Source organism: Salmo trutta, chromosome 23 (assembly GCF_901001165.1).
Source record: "Salmo trutta chromosome 23, fSalTru1.1, whole genome shotgun sequence".
Lineage (NCBI taxonomy): Eukaryota > Metazoa > Chordata > Actinopteri > Salmoniformes > Salmonidae > Salmo > Salmo trutta.
This window is the reverse complement of record NC_042979.1, coordinates 23,287,230-23,306,772: the sequence shown is the minus strand read 5'-3', so window position 1 is coordinate 23,306,772 and position 19,543 is coordinate 23,287,230. Positions and strand designations below refer to the sequence as shown.

The 19,543-nt window shown below is 42.8% G+C and overlaps 1 protein-coding gene across 3 annotated transcripts; it reads left to right on the top strand.

Moving 5' to 3' along the window:
• Positions 1-14,270: 14,270 nt before the first annotated feature.
• ccdc74b (coiled-coil domain containing 74B) lies at positions 14,271-18,923 on the top strand. Of its 3 annotated transcripts, none has more exons than XM_029709549.1 (7): positions 14,271-15,236; positions 16,006-16,053; positions 16,280-16,397; positions 16,480-16,699; positions 18,117-18,217; positions 18,317-18,367; positions 18,455-18,923. In XM_029709549.1, exons 1-7 carry the CDS (start codon positions 14,951-14,953, stop codon positions 18,588-18,590), a joined length of 960 nt encoding a protein of 319 aa, XP_029565409.1. In that variant the 5' UTR covers positions 14,271-14,950; the 3' UTR covers positions 18,591-18,923. The 3 variants fall into 3 exon arrangements, with proteins under 3 accessions (XP_029565409.1, XP_029565408.1, XP_029565406.1); XM_029709548.1 differs by having other exon boundaries at positions 16,268-16,397; positions 16,483-16,699; XM_029709546.1 differs by having other exon boundaries at positions 16,268-16,397.
• The last annotated feature ends 620 nt before the right edge of the window (positions 18,924-19,543 follow it).

Below are 19,543 nucleotides of genomic sequence, written 5' to 3'. Positions count from 1 at the left end.
TATGAACATTATTTGTACTTGAAATACAATATCAGCATGTTAACTGTAAAATCGCCTAAATAAACTGCACTATCAATTTAGGAGTCTACAATCTCACCATGCTCAACCTGCTCGCAGTGCTAGAGGCATCACTAAAGACCCGGGTTCGATCATGGGCTGTATCACAACCGGCCGTGGACTGGAGTCCCATAGGACGGCACACAATTGGCCCTGTGTCGTCTGGGTTAGAGGAGGGTTTGGCTGGGGGCTTTACAAGTAGGCAAACATTGTAAATAAGAATTAGTTCTTAACTGACTTGCCTAGTTAAAAAACAAAATGTTTTATGATAGTGGCGACCCGTCATTCAGGGCAGATTAGCCCAACTTGTTTAGCAAAAAAATAATTGGTCTTGTATATTATTTTGCCATTAATGTGTCACATATCAGTTTGCAAACCAATGTAAAATATATATATACATTACCGTTCAAAAGTTCTAGTTTCACCTACAAATATTCCATGAAAACATACATGAAATGAGTAGCAAAATGATAAATATAGTCAAGATGTTGACAAGGTTATAAATAATGATTTTTCTATTAAATAATAATTGTGTCCTTCAAACTTTGCTTTCGTCAAAGAATCCTCCATTTGCAGCAATTACAGCCTTGCAGACATTTGGCATTCTAGTTGTCAATTTGTTGAGGTAATCTGAAGAGATTTCACCCCATGCTTCCTGAAGCACCTCCCACAAATTGGATTGACTTGATGGGCACTTCTTACGTACCATACGGTCAAGCTATTCCCACAGCAGGGTTGAGATCAGGTGACTGAAAGATGTGTCGGCATCGATTAATTGTCTCTGGCCCCCTCCCAGTTAGGGGGAGTGATGAGCTCTACAGCAGAGTCTCACAACTCAATCGCTGGTTGAAAACTGTTTTCTGCCCCTCCCAAAAGATAGAATTTGTAGATAATTGGCCCTCTTTCTGGGACTCACCAACAAACAGGACCAAGCCTGGCCTGTTGAGGAGTGACGGACTCCATCCTAGCTGGAGGGGTGCTCTCATCTTATCTACGAACATAGACAGGGCTCTAACTCCTCTAGCTCCACAATGAGATAGCCAGCCTGCCAGCTAGCCTGCCAGCTTAGTGGAGTCTGCCACTAGCACAGTCAGTGTAGTCAGCTCAGCTATGCCCATTGAGACCGTGTCTGTGCCTCGACCTAGGTTGGGCAAAATTAAAGATGGCGGTGTTCGCCTTAGCAATCTCACTAGTATAAAGACCTCCTCCATCCCTGCCATTTTTGAAAGAGATTGTGATACCTCACATCTCAAAATAGGACTACTTAATGTTAGATCCCTCACTTCAAAGGCAGTTATAGTAAATGAACTAATCACTGATCATAATCTTGATGTGACTGGCCTGACTGAAACATGGCTTAAGCCTGATGAATTTACTGTGTTAAATGAGGCCTCACCCCCTGGTTACACTAGTGACCATATCCCCCGCGCATCTCACAAAGGCGGAGGTGTTGCTAACATTTACGATAGCAAATTTCAATTTACAAAAAAAAAAAGTTTTCGTCTTTTGAGCTTCTAGTCTTGAAATCTATGCAGCCTACTCAATCACTTTTTATAGCTACTGTTTACAGGCCTCCTGGGCCATATGCAGCGTTCCTCACTGAGTTCCCTTAATTCCTATCGGACCTTGTTGTCATCGCAGATAATATTCACATTTTTGGTGACTTTAATATTCACATGGAAAAGTCCACAGACCCACTCCAAAAGGCTTTCGGAGCCATCATCGACTCAGTGGGTTTTGTCCAACATGTCTCTGGACCTACTCACTGCCACAGTCATACTCTGGACCTAGTTTTGTCCCATGGAATAAATATTGTGGATCTTAATGTTTTTCCTCATAATCCTGGACTATCGGACCACCATTTTATTACGTTTGCAATCGCAACAAATAATCTGCTCAGACCCCAACCAAGGAGCATTAAAAGTCGTGCTATAAATTCTCAGACAACCCAAAGATTCTTTGATGCCCTTCCAGACTCCCTTTGCCTGCCCAAGGACGTCAGAGGACAAAAATCAGTTAACCACCTAACTGAGGAACTCAATTTAACCTTGCGCAATACCCTAGATGCAGTTGCACCCCTAAAAACTAAAAACATTTGTCATAAGAAACTAGCTCCCTGGTATACAGAAAATACACGAGCTCTGAAGCAAGCTTCCAGAAAATTGGAACGGATATGGCGCCACACCAAACTGGAAGTCTTCCGACTAGCTTGGAAAGACAGTACCGTGCAGTATCGAAGAGCCCTCACTGCTGCTCGATCATCCTATTTTTCCAACTTAATTGAGGAAAATAAAAACAATCCGAAATTTCTTTTTGATACTGTCGCAAAGCTAACTAAAAAGCAGCATTCCCCAAGAGAGGATGGCTCTCACTTCAGCAGTAATGAATTCATGAACTTCTTTGAGGAAAAGATCATGATCATTAGAAAGCAAATGATGGACTCCTCTTTAAATCTGCGTATTCCTCCAAAACTCCGTTGTCCTGAGTCTGCACAACTCTGCCAGGACCTAGGATCAAGGGAGACACTAAAGTGTTTGAGTACTATATCTCTTGACACAACGATGAAAATAATCATGGCCTCTAAACCTTCAAGCTGCATACTGGACCCTATTCCAACTAAACTACTGAAAGAGCTGCTTTCTATGCTTGGCCCTCCTATGTTGAACATTATAAATGGCTCTCTATCCACCGGATGTGTACCAAACTCACTAAAAGTGGCAGTAATAAAGCCTCTTGAAAAAGCCAAATCTTGACCCAGAAATTATAAAAAACTTCGGCCTATATCGAATCTTCCATTCCTCTCAACATTTTTGGAAAAAGCTGTTGCACAGCAACTCACTGCCTTCCTGAAGGCAAACAATGTATACAAAACGCTTCAGTTTGGTTTTAGACCCCATCATAGCACTGAGACTGCACTTGTGAAGGTGGTAAATTACCTTTTAATGACGTCAGACCGAGGCTCTGCATCTGTCCTCGTGCTCCTAGATCTTAGTGCTGATTTTGATACCATCGATCACCACATTCTTTTGGAGAGATTGGAAACCCAAATTGGTCTACATGGACAAGTTCTGGCCTGGTTTAGATCTTATCTATCGGAAAGATATCAGTTTGTCTCTGTGAATGGTTTGTCCTCTGACAAATCAACTGTAAATTTCGGTGTTCCTCAAGGTTCCGTTTAAGGACCACTATTGTTTTCATTATATTTTACCTCTTGGGGATGTCATTCGAAAACATAATGTTAAATTTCACTGCTATGCGGATGACACACAGCTGTACATTTCAATGAAACATGGTGAAGCCCCAAAATTGCCCTCGCTAGAAGCCTGTGTCTCAAACATAAGGAAGTGGATGGCTGTAAACTTTCTACTTTTAAACTCGGACAAAACAGAGATGCTTGTTCTAGGTCCCAAGAAACAAAGAGATCTTCTGTTGAATCTGACAATTAATCTGGATGGTTGTACAGTCGTCTCAAACAAAACTGTGAAGGACCTCGGCGTTACTCTGGACTCTGGACCCTGATCTCTCTTTTGAAGAACATCAAGACTGTTTCAAGGACAGCTTTTTTCCATCTATGTAACATTGCAAAAATCAGAAACTTTCTGTCCAAAAATGACGCAGAAAAATTAGTCCATGCCTTTGTTTCTTCTAGGTTGGAATACTGCAATGCTCTACTTTCCAGCTACCCGGATAAAGCACTAAATAAACTTGAGTTAGTGCTAAATACGGCTGCTAGAATCCTGACTAGAACCAAAAAATTTGATCATATTACTCCAGTGCTAATCTCCCTACACTGGCTTCCTGTTAAGGCAAGGGCTGATTTCAAGGTTTTACTGCTAACCTACAAAGCATTACATGGGCTTGCTCCTACCTATCTTTCCGATTTGGTCCTGCCGTACATACCTACACGTACGCTACGGTCACAAGACGCGGGCCTCCTAATTGTTCCTAGAATTTCTAAGCAAACAGCTGGAGGCCGGGCTTTCTCCTATAGAGCTCCATTTTTATGGAATAGTCTGCCTACCCATGTGAGAGACGCAGACTCAGTCTCAACCTTTAAGTCTTTACTGAAGACACATCTCTTCAGTAGGTCCTATGATTAAGTGTAGTCTGGCCCAGGGGTGTGAAGGTGAATGGAAAGGCTGGAGCAACGAACCGCCCTTGCTGTCTCTGCCTGGCCGGTTTCCCCTCTCTCCACTGGGATTCTCTGCCTCTACCCCTATTACAGGGGCTGAGTCACTGGCTTACTGATGTTCTTCCATGCCGTCCCTGGGAGGGGTGCGTCACTTGAGTGGGTTGAGTCACTGACGTGGTCTTCCTGTCTGGGTTGGCGCCCCCACCTTGGGTTGTGCCGTGGCGGAGATCTTTGTGGGCTATACTCGGCCTTGTCTCGGGATGGTAGGTTGGTGGTTGGAGATATCCCTCCAGTGGTGTGGGTGGGGTTATATCCTACCTGTTTGGCCCTGTCCAGGGGTTTCATCGGATGGGGCCACAGTGTCTCCTGACCCCTCCTGTCTCAGCCTCCAGTATTTATGCTGCAGTAGTTTGTGTCGGGGGGCTAGGGTCAGTCTGTCACATCTGGAGTATTTCTCTTGTCTTTTCCGGTGTCCTGTGTGAATTTAAATATGCTCTCTCTAATTCTCTCTTTCTTTCTTTCTCTCTCTCGGAGGACCTGAGCCCTAGGACCATGCCTCAGGACTACCTGGCTTCATGACTCCTTACTGTCCCCAGTTCACCTGACCGTGCTACTGCTCCAGTTCCAACTGTTCTGCCTGCGGCTATGGAACCCTGACCTGTTCACCGGACGTGCTACCTGTCCCAGACCTGCTGTCCCAGACCTGCTGGAACCCTGACCTGTTCACCAGACGTGCTACCTGTCCCAGACCTGCTGTTTTCAACTCTCTAGAGACAGCAGGAGCGGTAGAGTTACTCTCAAAGATCGGCTATGAAAAATCCAACTGATCCTTACTCTTGTGTTACTGACTTGTTGCACCCTCGACAACTACTACGATTATTATTATTTGACCATACTGGTCATTTATGAACATTTGAACATCTTGGCCATGTTCTGTTATAATCTCCACCCTGCACAGCCAGAAGAGGACTGGCCACCCCTCATAGCCTGGTTCCTCTCTAGGTTTCTTCCTAGGTTTTGGCCTTTCTAGGGAGTTTTTCCTAGCCACCGTGCTTCTACACCTGCATTGCTTGCTGTTTGGGGTTTTAGGCTGGGTTTCTGTACAGCACTTTGAGATATCAGCTGATGTAAGAAGGGCTATATAAATAAATTCGATTTGATTTGATTTGACTGTGCTGGCCACTCCATTATAGACAGAATACCAGCTGACTGCTTTTCCCCTAAATAGTTATTGCATAGTTTGGAGCTGTGCTTTGGGTCATGGTCCTGTTGTAGGAGGAAATTGGCTCCAATTAAGCGCCGTCCACAGGGTATGACATGGTGTTGCAAAATGGAGTGATAGCCTTCCTTCTTCCAGATCCCTTTTACCCTGTACAAATTTCCCACTTTACCACTACCAAAGCACTCCCAGACCATCACATTGCCTCCACCGTGCTTGACAGATAGCGTCAAGCACTACTCCAGCATCTTTTCATTTTTTATGCATCTCACAAATGTTTTTCTTTCTGATTGAATTGAATTCATTTTGACCAACAGACATATCCGAACACCTCAGACTTAGATTTGTCTGTCCATAACACTTTTTTCCAATCTTCCCCTGTCTAATGTCTGTGTTCTTTTGCCCATCTTAATCTTTAATTTTTATTGGCCAGTCTGAGATATGTGTTTTTCTTTGCAACTCTGCCTAGAAGGCCAGCATTCCTAAGACGCCTCTTCAATGTTGACGTTGAGACTGGTGTTTTGCGGGTACTATTTAATGAAGCTGCCAGTTGAGGACTTGTGAGGTGTCTGTTTTTCAAACTAGATACTCTAATGTACTTGTCCTCTTGCTCAGTTGTGCACCGGGGCCTCCCACTCCTCTTTCTATTCTGGTTAGAGACAGTTTGCGCTGTTCTGTGAAGGGAGTAGTACACAGCGTTGTACGAGATCTTCAGTTTCTTGGCAATTTCTGGCTTGGAATAGCCTTCATTTCTCAGAACAAGAATAGACTGATGAGTTTCAGAAGAAAGTTCTTTGTTTCTGGCCATTTTGAGCCTGTAATCGAAATCACAAATGCTGATGCTCAAAATACTCAACTAGTCTAAAGAAGGCCAGTTTTATTGCTTCTTTAATCAGAACTACAGTTTTCAGCTGTGCTAACATAATTGCAAAAGGGTTTTCTAATGATCAATTAGCCTTTTAAAATTATAAACTTGGATTAGCTAACACAATGTGCCATTGGAACACAGGAGTGATGGTTGCTGATAATGGGCCTCTGTATGCCTATGTAGATATTCCATACAAAATCAGCCGTTTCCAGCTACAATAGTCATTTATAACATTAACAATGTCTACACTGTATTTCTGATCAATTTGATGTTATTTTAATGGGCAAAAACAAGGACATTTCTAAGTGACCCCAAACTTTTGAATGGTATATATACAGTACCAGTCAAATGTTTGGAAACACCTACTCATTCAAGGTTTTTCTTTATATTTACTATTTTCTACATTGTAGAATAATAGTGAAGACATAAAAACGATGAAATAAAACATATGTAATCATGTGGTAACCAAAAAAGTGTTAAACAAATCAAAATATGTATTTTACATTTGAGATTCTTCAAAGTAGCCACACTTTGCCTTTATGACAGCTTTGCACACTCTTGGCATTCTCTCAACTAACTTCATGAGGAATGCTTTTCCAACAGTCTTGAAGGAGTTCCCAGTGTCAGTGTCACCAGCAAAGCACCCCTCACCATCACACCTCCTCCTCCATGCTTCACGGTGGGAACCACACATACGGAGATATCCATTTACCTACTGTAAGTCTCACAAGGACACGACGGTTGGAACCAAAAATCTCAAAATTTGACTTTTCAGACCAAAGGACAGATTTACACCAGTCTAATGTCCATTGCTCTCCTTTTTTGTGTCCTTTAGTAGTGGATTCTTTGGAGCAATTGGACCATGAAGGCTTGATTCACACTGTCTCCTCTGAACAGTTAATGTTGAGATGTGTCTGTTACTTGAACTCTATGAAGCATTTATTTGTGCTGCAATATCTGAGGCTGGTAACTCTAATTAACTTATCCTCTGCAGCTGAGGTACAGTTGAAGTCGGAAATTTACATACACCTTGGCTAAATACATTTAAACTCAGTTTTTCACAATTCCTGACATTTAATCCTAGTAAAAATTCCCTGTTTTAGGCCAGTTAGGATCACCACTTTATTTTAAGAATGTGAAATGTCAGAATAATATTTATTTCAGGTTTTATTTCTTTCATCACATTCCCAGTCAGTCAAGTAAACATACACTCTATTAGTATTTGGTAGCATTGCCTTTAAAATGTTTAACTTGGGTTAAGCATTTTGTGTCGCCTTCCACAAGCTTCACACAATAAGTTGGGTGAGTTTTGGCCCATTCCTCCTGACAGAGCTGGTGTAACTCAGTCGGGTTTGTAGGCCTCCTTGCTCACACACGCTTTTTCAGTTCTGGCCACATATTTTTTATGGGATCGAGGTCAGGGCTTTGTGATGGCCACTCCAATAACTTGACTTTGTTGTCCTTAAGCCATTTTGCCACAACTTTGGAAGTATGCATGGGGTCATTGTCCATTTGGAAGACCCATTTAAGACCAAGTTTTAACTTCCTGACTGATGTCTTGAAATGTTGCTTCAATATTTCCACATAATTTCCCTGCCTCATGATGCCATCTATTTTGTGAAAAGCACCAGTCCCTCCTGCAGCAAAGCACCCCCACAACATGCTGCTGCCACCCCCGTGCTTCACGGTTGGAATGGTGTTCTTTGGCTTGCAAGCCTCCCTCTTTTTCCTCCAAACATAACGATGGTCATTATGGCCAAACAGTTCCATTTTTGTTTCATCAGACCAGAGGAAATTTCTCCAAAAAGTACGATCTTTGTCCTCATGTGCAGTTGCAAACCGTAGCCTGGATTTTTTTATGGCGGTTTTGGAGCAGTGGCTTCTTCCTTGCTGAGCTGCCTTTCAGGTTATGTCGATATAGGACTCGTTTTACTGTGGATATAGATACTATTGTACCTGTTTCCTCCAGCATCTTCACAAGGTCCTTTGCTGTTCTGGGATTGATTTGCACTTTTCGCACCAAAGTATGTTCTTCTCTAGGAGACAGAACGCTTCTCCTTCTTGAGCGGTATGACGGCTGCGTGGTCCTATGGTGTTTATACTTGCGTACTATTGTTTTTTACAGATAAACGTGGTACCTTCAGGCGTTTGGAAATTGCTCCCAAGGATGAACCAGACTTGTGGAGGTCTACAATTTATTTTCTGAGGTCTTGGCTGATTTCTTTTGATTTTCCAATGATGTCCAGCAAAAAGGCACTGAGTTTGAAGGTAGGCCTTGAAATACATCCGCAGGTACACCTCCAATTGACTCAAATGATGTCAATTAGCCTATCAGAAGCTTCTAAAGCCATGACATCATTTTCTGGAATTTTCCTAGCTGTTTAAAGGCACAGTTAACTTAGTGTATGTAAACTTCTGACCTACTGGAATTGTGATACAGTGAATTATAAGTTAAATAATCTTTCTGTAAACAATTGTTGGGAAAATTACTTGTGTCATGCACAAAGTAGATGTCCTAACCGACTTGCCAAAACTAGTTTGAAATTTGTGGAGTGGTTGAAAAACGAGTTTTAATGACTCCAATCTAAGTGTATGTAAACTTCCGACTTCAACTGTAACTCTGGATCTACCTTTCCTTTGGCGGTCCTCATGAGAGCCAGTTTCATCATAGCGCTTGATGGTTTTTCGACTGCACTTGAAGAAACTTTCAAAGTTATTGAAATTTTCCACATTGACTGACCTTCATGTCTTAAAGTAATGATGGACTGTCGTTTCTCTTTGCTTTTTTTTTTAGCTGTTCTTGATATAATATGGACTTGGTATTTTACCAAATAGTATTGGTATTTTACCAAATTTTACCAATTCTGTATACTACTCCTACCAAGTAACAACACAACTGACTGGCTCAAACACATTAATCAATCAATCAAATGTATTTATTAAGCTCTTCTTACATCAGCTGATGTCACAAAGTGCTGTACAGAAACCCAGCCTAAAACCCCAAACAGCAAGCAATGCAGGTGTAGAAGCACGGTGGCTAGGAAAAACTCCCTAGAAAGGCCAGAACCTAGGAAGAAACCTAGAGAGGAACCAGGCTACGAGGGGTGGCTCTTCTGGCTGTGCCGGGTGGAGATTATAACAGAACATGGCCAAGATGTTCAAATGTTCATAGATGACCAGCAGGGTCAAATAATAATAATCACAGTTTTTGTCGAGGGTGCAACAGGTCAGCACCTCAGGAGTAAATGTCAGTTGGCTTTTCATAGTCGATAATTCAGAGTATCTCTACTGCTCCTGCTGTCTCTAGAGCGTTCAAAACAACAGGTCTGGGACAGGTAGCATGTCCGGTGAACAGGTCAGGGTTCCATAGCCGCAGGCAGAACAGTTGAAACTGGAGCAGCAGCACGGCCAGAAGCAGCACAGCCATTAAGAAGGAAAGAAATTCCACAAATTAACTTTTAACAAGGCACACCTAATTTAAATACATTCCAGGTGACTACCTCATTAAGCTGGTTGAGAGAATGCCAAGAGTGTGCAAAGCTGTCATCAAGGTAAAGGGTGAAGAATCTCAAATATAAAATATATTTTGATTTGATATGAATATGATTCGTTTAACACTTTTTTGGTTGAACCCTTGAATGAGCAGGTGTGGCGAAACTTCTGACTGGTACTGTATATCATTGAGTTAATAAAGTCCCATACAAACGTTGTCTCTTTTTTGCTTTCTTGAGTAAGGCAGCTCTAAAATACAGGTGTTTCAACCTAACTCAGTGCTTTCTGTGGTCGTGGGGCAGCAAGTGGAAAATACGGAGTGTAGGGGTTAGTAATGTTCTCTAGTTGCTCCATGATTGGCTTGGTGTTTTGTCACTCATGGGGACAATACGTCAACGCAGAATCTATGGGTAGAGCTTGAAATTTCAAGCCCCTTGAGTGCTGCCATACAGTTATATTATGAGTGCCAATCCAAGAAGGCTCAAGGTCATTGGCCACAGATAAAATGATGTCAAATCACGTTTCATACTTTCCAAATCTTAGTTAGGAGTCATCATCATGAATCAAGTCAACAATCTACTGGCAAATCCTTTTTAATCCTTGTCATATGAAGAGAAATAATGAAGAGAAATTTTAGATAAAAATGTATCAGTGCTCATCGGCCATTGGACATAAACATTACACAACAAGTTGGAAATCTCAAATTCAACAATGAGTGGTTTGGAAGGAATCAGTGGCTAACTGCAAGCATTGCAAAGCAATCACGAGCCTGCTATTCAGTGGAGTGGGTGTGTGGTCCAAGTCTGAGGTTAAGGCTCTCTTTTCCAAGCTTAAAAGGATAAACATTCGACATTGGCCTTGCTGTCAATCCAGCATGACTTCTGCCATGCTCAAAACAACTGGAAACTCAGGACTTGGACATTTCAGACTTCAGTGAGTTCAAGACAACTGGGAACTGGAAAAAAAACTAGCTCTGACTGGGAAAATACGTTTTGAACGGTCATCCAACTCGGAATTGCAAGTCAGGAACTCTGCCTCTTTCTAGAGCTCCGACCTGAAGATCACTGACGTTGTCGTGATTCGACTTAGTTTTTTCAGAGTTCCAGAGTTCCGCGCCACCTTCCTGTTCAAGTGAGCACAGAACAACAAGGTGAGTTCAAAAATGTCTTGTATGCTGCTGCATAAATTATGTAATATGCCAGGGAGATATGTATACTGTAGCTAAGAAAGCAATACTAAGTGTATGTTGTGTAGTAAGCTGTTAGTAGCCCATGTGCCTCACCCTAATAATTTGGTCCCTTTTCCCCTCATAATTTAACCTACTGTTCTGACTTGGTGGAGCACATGTAGCCTATAGCCTGTTATTAAGAAATGTAATTATCTAATATTGTAAGAGCTTTCATTGTCTGCTTATGTGCCCCCTTTATTTATCCTACGGTTCTAACTTGGTGTACAGGGAGAATACTGTAAGAACAACCCATGTTCTGAATTCTGTCGCTGTACATTTCAAAAGTGCTGAACAAACAGTTATATTGACTATGCCCGTCCTAGCTCGCTCCTTAATTTCTTAATTGAAATTACGGATTGCCTCTTATTTGCTCGTCGTCACCTTATGCCATAGTTTGTACATCTTAATTGACAGTAGAAACCACATTTGTTTAAGCAAGTCAGCCATATCAGCTATGTTTTTTTAAAAGGCTTTTTGCTACCAGTCAAGGCTCAGCTGATAGCCAGTTGTAGTAGTGGTAAGGTGTTGGGACTGCTGTTGGGACTCTGCTGTTGGGACAGCTTTATGTTGGCCCTAACAGTTTGTGGGCACCGTTTGTCACCATTATAGTGCAATGAATGTATTGTTTAGTGTTGTGTAGTGGCTTTGCTGGCATGCATAGATTTTTTTCTGTTTGCCCCACCAAGATTTACATGCTAAAATCGCCACTGATGATAGACATTTTTGCAATCTAAAAGTCATATTCCTATTAACTTCCAGTGTAGTGAGGGCGACTTTATCATGGTGATCCCTCAAGCATTTCTGTATGCTTGAACGCCAATAACTCAGATACACATGAAAACATGAAATTACCCAGGGAATCGATAGAACATCACTCAGATGCACAAAAACAATTTAACGTTCAAAATGGGTGAACCTTTTCTTTAAGCATGAAGTGATTTCGTCCGTCTGTGACCAAGAGAAACTGGTCTTCTTTCAATTCTATGAAATTATTTAGTATTTGTTAATGTGGAGAGCTCTAAATCCGGCTAAGAATATCACAGCGAGATGAAACCACAATGGCTGGACTCGCTAGACTGTCATCATTCATATGACGTCTCCCTGGGCCAAAGATACTTTTAAGGAGATGGGAAACTCTATTGGAATCGTATTACCGGCCATTGTGAACCTTACCCATGCGTTGTCAATGGGCCGCGCGGTTCATTCTGGGCGATTCTGGGACAAGGAGTTCACTCCTCCAAGGAGTGAATGCGAGTCAATTGGACGCTAGCTCAATAACCCAACATTTGCATGAATTACATGAACAAGTACAACATTACAAATATTTTCAGCAATGTGAGATAATTAACTTGTTCTCTGTAATACTGTATAGCATTGAAATCGTGACATTGCATACTTTTGAGGAAAATAGGCAGGTTTCTCAACTCATACCCTGGCCGTCTTCGAGAGGATCAAAACCGTAATGTATAATGGGTAAATTGTGACCGATTGACTGATCTAAAAATGATAATGTAGTTATTTATGATACCATGCTCTAGATAATTGCCAGATAATATAATGTTAATTTCTCTACCGTAAGCCGCCTCTAATGTTGTTTTAGAGAACGTGGCAGTACGTCTAACCAGCATCACAACCGCAGACCACGTGTAACCACATCAACCCAGGACCTCCAAATCTGGCTTCTTCCCTGAGGGATCGTCTGAGACCACTGGCCACTGGCACTCTGGAGAAGTGTGCTCTCTACGGATGAATCCCGGTCTCAACTATGTTAGAATATCTCATTTTAATTCCGGAAGATGGACAATCAAGACTAATAGAGTGAGAGGTGGAAATGCATTGTACCAGAGGCAGGTAGGCTACAGTTAGCGATGCTGGTAGAGGATGATTAACTTGTGCCCCCACACATTGACTCTGTACCGGTACCCCCTTTATATAGCCTTGCTACGACACCCAAAAGTACTCGTTACATTTTGAATGCTTAGCAGGACAAGAAAATTATTACATTTTTGCAGTTTTCAAGAGAACATCCCTGGTCATCCCTACTGTCTCTGATCTGGCGGTCTCACTAAACCCAAATTCTTTATTTGTAAATTATGTCTGAGTGTTGGGGTGTGCCCCTGGCTATCCGTAAATTTAAAAAAAAATAATAATAATAATTGAAATTCATGCCATCTGGTTTGCCTAATATAAGGAATTAGAAAATATTTATACTTTACTTTTGTTACTTAGGTATACTGGCGCAATTACAATTACTTTTGACACTTAAGCATATTTAAAACCAAATACTTTTAGACTTTTACTCTAATAGTATTTTACTGGGTGACTGTCACTTTTACTTGAGTCACTTTCTATTAAGGTATCTTTACCTATACTCAATTACGACAACTTGGTACTTTTCCGCCCCTGTGTAAATGCAACAAGTACTGATACTGTATCATATAATAGCACTCACAGCTTTCCGAGAAAAACGTGTCCGGAAGTCTCGCGATGTTGCTCCTCTGGGTTTACAACTCCCTTGTGTCCTCCTCCCAGAGTGCTAAGAACCTTGGCGTGATCCTGGACAACACCCTGTCGTTCTCCACTAACATCAAGGCGGTGACCCGATCCTGTAGGTTCATGCTCTACAACATTCGCAGAGTACGACCCTGCCTCACACAGGAAGCGGCGCAGGTCCTAATCCAGGCACTTGTCATCTCCCGTCTGGATTACTGCAACTCGCTGTTGGCTGGGCTCCCTGCCTGTGCCATTAAACCCCTACAACTCATCCAGAACGCCGCAGCCCGTCTGGTGTTCAACCTTCCCAAATTCTCTCACGTCACCCCGCTCCTCCGCTCTCTCCACTGGCTTCCAGTTGAAGCTCGCATCCGCTACAAGACCATGTTGCTTGCCTACGGAGCTGTGAGGGGAACGGCACCTCCATACCTTCAGGCTCTGATCAGTCCCTACACCCAAACAAGGGCACTGCGTTCATCCACCTCTGGCCTGCTGGCCCCCCTACCTCTGAGGAAGCACGGTTCCCGCTCAGCCCAGTCCAAACTGTTCGCTGCTCTGGCACCCCAATGGTGGAACAAGCTCCCTCACGACGCCAGGACAGCGGAGTCAATCACCACCTTCCGGAGACACCTGAAACCCCACCTCTTTAAGGAATACCTGGGATAGGATAAAGTAATCCTTCTAACCCCCCCCCCCCTTAAAAGATTTAGATGCACTATTGTAAAGTGGTTGTTCCACTGGATATCATAAGGTGAATGCACCAATTTGTAAGTCACTCTGGATAAGAGCGTCTGCTAAATGACTTAAATGTAAATGTAAATGGTTTAGAAACTCTGCTACACATAGGACCATATGGCATTCACAGGGTGCTTTGTACACCAAAATGTCAGTCGGAACCGGTCCAGACCCGCTCAAAGTCCCCCAAATGGGGCACTTAACATCTAAGAAATAAAGTAATGAAAATTGAATTGAAGATGAAATGATTTGCCTTTATCGTTTCTGTATGCTTGTCTATATGTGATCTTGCAAAGACGAGACAGACATTTACAGTGACACAATGCTGCGTTCGAATGGTAGAATGTTCAGATACGTTTTTATTTCCCGCCACCAGAGCTACGCATTATGGTTGTCATGGCAACGTTGTATGGGAGGAGTGCCTGTCCACCAAGGACAGTGAAAAGGGAAATAAATCGTAGTCGGTAGTGGCTGTGGGTAATCGGTGTATTTTTATTTTTCCTAGCTATCTCGATAAATTGTTTCTAAACTTTGCATATTGTGGAGGTGAACAATCCATTCAACCGGGAACGTTTACGATAAGGGGTAATGGCTGCACGATTATTCTTGCGGATAGAATGACCTGTTGTTGCTTGTTAGTCTAGCTAGCTACTATGTAAGTTAGCTAAGTTAGCTAGCCAGTTTAAAAAAAACTGTCGTGGTGCTAGCTAACCGTATAGCTTAGCTATGTCAGGAAACAGTCTTCCGCCTGTGCGAAATCTACCCCACTGGTCCCGCGTTGGATGTCTTGACAAGCCTTGCTTTCCACAACCACGTCCTTTCCCGTTGAACCACCTTGAACCGCTGTCCGATTCACCCCGTGGGGACAGAGGGGGAGAGGTCTCATCTCTCCGGGACATGGATACTCGCGTTGCATCGCTTCAGAGGAATATTCAGTTCCTGCAACTACAGCACAAGGACACTCTTCAGAAGCTACACGGTGAAATAGATGACCTCAGACGGGAAAATAAAGGTGAGTCAAACCTGTCCTCGTGTCTTTGCTGATGTTTTTGATTTCCAAAAGCGTAGGCAGCAGATTTGTTTGTCAAGGTTTGAGCTTTGTGCATCATAACGTTGCACAGTAACGTTATACATCATGTTACTGAGTTAAAATAGCATATACAATGTATGGCCTTTCCCCTTAACTATACCAATGCCACCATTTAAGCTAGACTACTGCCTTTCTTTCCATACAGCCTAACAGGCCTACATTTTATGGGTAGCCACTAGCCAGCAATAATTTGCATATGATAAAGTTTTCTTTAGTGGAAATCTGTATCTGTAATACATGTTTGTTTGCACGCTTTTTAGCATGATAATCACACAGGGATCTGAGGATGAGGCACTGCTGACAGAGGTGAAACACTATAGCCTAGCGCTAGTGGTTGCATAGTGATACAGTTGTTGAATGAGGAAAATGAAAGGATGGTGAGTATCTCACCGTGGGAGGCGGTGGAATGCAGTATCACTTTACAGAACAGACAAGCTTCTCTATATCGCCTCCGCATCCTATCCCCCCACAAAGAGATATTTCAATCCAGTTAAAAAGAATCACATGGGTCCTCTGTCTTCACTCTGTCAGAGCAGCGAGACACACAGTGCCAAGGTTTCTCAAAGGACCTTGTTACAAGAGCTTATAAACAGCACGGCAGTTGAGGTATGCTGTTGCTGCCACCTGTCATGTCTACTTCTGTTCTGTGTCATGTCTTCTACATGACCTCTCTTTGACTTTGATGTTACAGAGCTGCAGTATAAGCTGATCATGGAGCCTTCAAAGTCTTGCAGAAAAGGTAGGCTTCAATCATCTTTGACAACCTCTATGCTGGAACAAGTGTGCTAGGTCTTTAATCCTCTTGGGACAAAAAAGCATTGGATCTTGGTCTTTCAGATCTGTGGTCGTTAGATATTACTTTTCACAACATCCCTTTAAGTTTCCCATAATATAAATCAATGAACAATGATTGTGTAAGCTTGTGTGGCGCATATGCCTACCTATTGGGGAAGTTATTTCTTTAGGATCAAGCCGCTGGAGCACAAGGCCACCGACACAGGGCAGTGAGGCCCAGACAGAGAGAGTGATCTACCTGGAGCAACCTTTACAAGACACACGCCCATCTCAAGACCCATGGCTCAGGTAAGCATCCATACCTCTACCCCCTAGTTCATCTTCTCCAAAAGTGCCTTATCTAAAAACACTTGTTTGACCCCCATGGAAGCAGTATAGCGGAGGACGGTTGTGTGGCTCACGCCTACACTGAGACCACTGGAGTGGCAAAGCAAGAACACAAGTCAGAGTTGAGGGGAGGCCTCATCACCTCTCTACAGCCCCTCCGGATCCACAGCAGCCCATCCCATCCCCCCCGACCCCCCACCCTGCAGGAATGTGAGGTTATCATACGGCAGCTCTACAACGCCAACAGCCTGCAGTCTCAGGAGGTCAGATGTCATCCTCTGACACATCGATGCTATTGCACAGTCCCTTAGCGTTGGCCAATATAGCTATGGTTTAGAACAGTGGTAACCAACCTTTTCTTAGTCAAGAAGCAAGCAGAGATCTACAGCTCAGATTTAGTTTTTTTACATTAACCTCATACAGTTTTGTAGGAATATGGTTTGGGCAGTAGGTCTAAAACATTATCACAGCATATTGGCTTTATGATTGGCCTGCCAATATTGTTAATCAGACCATATTATATTTCAAAACTCAAACTTTGATAACAAAATATATCAGTTGGTTTAGCACTTGTGAGGCACTGTGGAGCATGAATTGAAATAATTAACTTTTTTATTTTACTGGGCTGATGGTACCTGCATCTGATGGTAAATGAGGTCAAATCACGACGATGGCCGTTCAAAACTATTTTTCCCAACCGCCTCTCACGGTCCCGGCTCTCTCCTTTCTTTCCTTCGGTGAGACTGACCAGAGAGAGGGGACACAGTCTTCCACCTGATGGCGAAACCCAAGTCGCACTGCATCTGCCTCATGCACAAATTCATGTTGTTCCTATGACCAGAGAAAGTTAAATATCCCTTAATATTAAATTCGACACGTCGAGCTGCTAATAATAATAAAACGCAGGGCTATCGATACTTGGCTACTCATTCATTGCAGTTGCAGTCTGAGCAGAAGCGCGAGAAGCGTGTTTTGTAATAGTGTTGTATAAAAAGTGACAGTGCTGAATAGAAACTTAAACATGAACTCCCTCATAAAAACAGCAGCTCTTTACTATATTTGTTGAGTCTCTCTGTGGTCATGGTTTTAAAAGTTATTAAATCTTACCTAGGCTAGTAGCCTATTAAACTTGGCTGTGGCCAGGGTCATGGAAGCTCTAACCAGTGATTTGAGCTATCCGATTGGGCAGCGCAGTAGGTGCACTCGATTTAGTCACAGATTTGCCGGTCCGCCAGGTAGGCGGAGTTTGTCTCATGGGAACACTTTGCTTACCCGGTGCGCAGGACTTTTGAATCAAGTGCACCTACCAGCAACAGCTCAACTCAATTTTAAAAAAGGAGCGCAAGCCTTTATCGTTCGATCGGCTTTTCTACAGAAAATGTTGGTGACCGACAGGAATGCCTTGAAGATCGCGATCGACCCGTTGGTGACCACTGGTTTAGAATGATTCTACTAAAACTGGTCATTTCGTGCAGCAATTAAAATAGATTGTCACATTGTAAAACCATAAACTACATAAATATGTCTTACATTTACAAGGGCATGCATGATTTGTCATTTGCCCAATAGCTAGTTTTCTGACCATGTTCTCCATATCTCAATGTAAAGTTTACATGGAGAACTGACTATCAGTGTTTTTTCAGTGAGGTATCGCTCTCCCTGATGGTTTGTTTCATATAGATTATACGTGTGAAGGCTGTCCTCCGAGACATTGTGTTCAACAAGAAAATCACTCCTGAGAACTACATCATGACAAAGGCCTACCTTGCTGACAGCACCAGGTAAATAGCAGTTTAGTAGGCATCTTTTTCACCTGATTAAGTCATTAAAAAATTTTTTTAAACGGGTAAATTGTACAATACATTTGATTTCCCTCTCAGCAAGGCAGAGAAGTTTCCCCAACTAGCACTTCAACCACTTCCCAAGAGAATGTAAGTGAATCTTTCCTAATCTCTTATACAGAAACATTAACCTTTGTAGTGGAACAGCTATCCTCCATGTCCCTGTACCTTTTCCAGGTCTGGGAACCAGACAGGGGTGACAGAGAGGGTGATCCTCCCAGCCCTCAAACAGCACCTGAGCTCCAGCATCACAGAGAGGCAGAAAAGGACCCAGGCTGTACAGAGGAGCAGGCTGAGGAGAACAGTGCATTGAGAGGGACAAACAGTACAGCAGGCCAGCCGCAGAACCAAAACCTGTTTAAATAAGATCAGGACCGGCTCCTATTATGGCCATTGAAGGACTTCAATTACCACTGAATGAATGTTAACAGTACCTGTCAAAAGTTTGGACACCTACAAATTCCAGGGTTTTTCTTTATTTTTACTATTTTCTACATTGTAGAAAATAGTGAAGGGAAAAGGGGATACGTAGTCAGTCCAACTGAATGTATTCAACTGAAATGTGTCTTCCACATTTAGCCCAACCCCTCTGAATCAGAGGAGCGGGGGGCTACCTTAATCGACATCCACGTCTTCGGCGCCCGGGGAACAGTGGGTTTACTGAGCAAATCAGTTGTCACAACACAAGGTAGATGTGGTATGCAGAATATAGCCCTATTTGGAAAAAGACCAAGTCCATATTTTGGCAAGAACAGCATAAATAAGCAAAGAGAAACAACACTCCATTACTTTAAGACATGAAGGTCAGTCAATCTGGAAAATTACGATTTTTGGTTCTAACCGCCATGTCTTTGTGAGACAGAGTAGGTGAACCAAGAAAGAGAGTGATGGTGCTGCATCAGATGACCTGGCCTCCACAATCACCCGACCTCAACCCAATTGAGATGATTTGGGATGAGTTGGACCGCAGAGTGAAGGGAAAGCAACCAACAAGTGCTCAGCATACGTGGGAACACCTTCAAGACTGGTGGAAAAGCATTGGGGTGGCAGGTAGCCAAGTGGTTAGAGCATTGGACTAGTAACCGAAAGGTTGCAAGATCGAATCCCTGAGCTGACAAGGCAATTAACCCACTGTTCCTAGGCCATTATTGAAAGTAAGAATTTGTTCTTAACTGACTTGCCTAGTTAAATAAAGGTAATAAAATAAAATTCCTAATGAAGCTGGTTGACAGAATGCCAAGAGTGTGCAAAGCTGTCATCAAGGCA